The sequence below is a fragment of the Bos taurus genome, chromosome 3, assembly GCF_002263795.3.
Source record: "Bos taurus isolate L1 Dominette 01449 registration number 42190680 breed Hereford chromosome 3, ARS-UCD2.0, whole genome shotgun sequence".
Taxonomy (NCBI): Eukaryota; Metazoa; Chordata; class Mammalia; order Artiodactyla; family Bovidae; genus Bos; species Bos taurus.
Genome location: NC_037330.1, coordinates 18,070,195 through 18,072,839, shown reverse-complemented (window position 1 = coordinate 18,072,839; position 2,645 = coordinate 18,070,195). Strand labels below are relative to the sequence as shown.

Sequence of the window (2,645 nt, the reverse complement as noted above, 5' to 3'; positions counted from 1 at the left end):
AGTCCAGGAAGGCTAGGATGAGGGAGTTTATAGGGCATGAGGAGGAGAGAAGAGGCAGCCTAGATAGAGAGCCTGGGGCCTGGGATCATCAAATACACATCCAGTTTCCCAAAGAAACTTAGAATAAGCTTCCAGTCCAGAACAAGCCATTTCTTGGGGGGCTTTGCTGCCACACTGAGGCAGAGACCACAGGGCCAAACTCTTTGGGTCCAACAACTCAGGCCAGCAGGAAGCACTATGGGAGCCCTCAGAAAGAACACATCACTTAGGCTGGGAAGATTCTGTGTAGCTTTTAGTACAATGTGTGAAGAATTGAGACTCTACATCTTGAACAAGTCCTTGAAGGCTCACGTTACATAGAAATCATTCCATAGTGGCAGCTCTTCCAGGCATCTCATCTCTCATAACTCTTAGAAGAAGAAGACTGACTAGTTTCATGAAGAAAGTGATAGGAATCATTTATCTTGTGTTCAGGAAAATTCAGTGTCAAGCAGAGACATGCCCTGCCTCTGATGATGGGCCAAGCATACTGGGGAGGAATCTTGCCAATGCAATGCCGGCCCTTGTCCTCGTGATCTCATGCTTCACTCAGATGCCATTAAATTGCCTCATTGCTACCCTATAAAAGGTGTCCCCAACTGCCAGTTCCTCAGATCACTGGCTTCTTCCAGTCCTGCTTGATCAGCAAAGAGGGTAAGTCTATGCCTGGGACAGTGACACAGAAAGAAGGAGAGCCTTGGTGACACTTGGCTCTTGGGATGAGGGTGGTCAGGATGAGACACAAAGGGCAGTCACTGGCTGGAAGCTCAGAGTCTGGAGTGTGAGAGGAGAGGACCAGCTACTCGTTCTGTGTGAGAGGGTTTTGTAGAGAATTGGGTCACCACCCTCTCCCTCTCTGAGTTCAGTTGTGCCATCCTTGGGTCCACTAATGAGGTGCAAGGATAGTACCGCTGATCCAAAGAGCAAAAGGTGGAAACTTATTCAAATTTGTCCTACCTCTGTTGGGATCAGCTTGAGACTCAGGTTGATTCAGCTTCTGGTGAGGTGAATGGAATCCCTGGGCCCCGTCTGACCAGGAAGGAGGAAGAAGAGAAGCCTCTTGTGGGAGAGTTGGTGAGGAGGGGAAATCAGCTGGGAAATGACAATTTCCCCAGGAGAATTCATAATGCAGATGCTAGAGTGGGTGAAACGAGTTGCCTGAAGAGTTGGGTAGAAACATGGAGATCTCTCTATCAAACTCCTCCTCTTCATTTTACATTATGGAAACAGAGTCCCACAGGTGAGCAGCCACTTGTGCAAAGGCAACCATCTCAGATAAAGTCACAAGAGCTGAGCCTAGTATCCCTGACTCTGAGTCTGTCCTAAAGCCAGATCTTGGTGCTTATGACCTTCTCAAAAAGGCTACTGCTTACAGGCCACTTTATCCAAAGGGGAACCTGCAAGTTTCCTTGGAAGCCTTCTTAGATCTAATGAGAATTTTCTTTTCAGATTTTGCAAAGCCACAGAAAGATGTGTGACCAGCAGAAACAGCCAGAATTCCCTCCATCTTGCGTGAAAGGTTCAGGATTGGGAGTTGTGCAGAGTACCAAATGTACTTCTGTAAAATGCCCACCTCCATGTCCGACTCAAACCTTCGTGAAATGCTCACCTCCATGTCCAACTCAAACCTTTGTGAAATGCCCAGGTCCATGTCTGACTCAGACCTACATGAAATGTCCACCTCCGTGTCCAACTCAAAACTATGCTAAATGCCCAGTTCCATTCCAGACGAAGACTTTTGTGAACTGTGTAACTCCTTGCCAGACCCTAGTGAAGTGCCCAGCTCCAAGCCAAACGACCTACGTGAAATACCCAGCTCCTTGCCAGACGTTTGTGAAGTGCCCTGCTCCATGCCAGACGACCTATGGGAAAGCCCCAGCCCCTTGCCAGACCCAGACATACTATGTTCAGACCCCTGCTCCTTCCCAAACTTACTACACTCAGGCTCCTGTAAGAGGCTCAGTCACCTCATGTTGTGTCCCTGATCCATGCTCTGCTCCCTGTTCCACCAGCTACTGCTGTCTGGCTCCCCGGACCTTCGGGGTGAGTCCTCTGAGACGCTGGATCCAACGACCCCAGGACTGCAACTCAGGATCGTCTGGCTGCTGTGAGGATTCCGGATGCTGTGGCTCTGGGTGCTGCAGCTCTGGGTGCTGCAGCTCTGGGTGCTGCGGCTCTGGGTGCTGTTGTCTAGGAATTATTCCCATGAGGTCCCGAGGTCCTGCATGCTGTGATTGCGACGATGACTGCGACTGTTAAATACAGAAGAACAGCTCTGCTCCAGAACTTACCACCCTGCTCTACCTTCTGGGAGACTCCTCAGCTTCTGCTCCCCTCCCTGTATTCAAATCTCATTGCTTCACCTCCCTACCTTGCTTCGTTATTAAGGCAGCCTACCAGAGTTAGCGCAACTCCCAAACTCTGGCAAGAATAAAGCTTTGAATGCAGTTCACAGTGACTTCCTGTTTATTTGGTTCATATTTACACTTTTCTATCAGAAACTCATTTACCTTCCCCACTCTACTCTTGTTTCTCAACAAGAGGAAACATCTGCAGAACATGAACAAGCAGGCTGAGCTGGTACCCCCATCTGGGGACCCTTTTGC

General features: G+C 49.2%; 1 protein-coding gene across 1 annotated transcript; it reads left to right on the top strand.

Annotated features, from left to right (window-relative positions):
• Nucleotides 1–1,508: 1,508 nt before the first annotated feature.
• Nucleotides 1,509–2,298, top strand: C3H1orf68 (chromosome 3 C1orf68 homolog). Its single transcript, XM_024989832.2, has one exon. The coding sequence runs from the start codon at nt 1,510–1,512 to the stop codon at nt 2,296–2,298; it is 789 nt and encodes a 262-aa protein (XP_024845600.1). The 5' UTR covers nt 1,509.
• Nucleotides 2,299–2,645: the final 347 nt, after the last annotated feature.

Coding starts and splice junctions, on each gene's coding strand:
- C3H1orf68 (XM_024989832.2), top strand. CDS start 1,510: ATGTGTGACCAGCAGAAACAGCCAGAATTCCCTCCATCTTGCGTGAAA.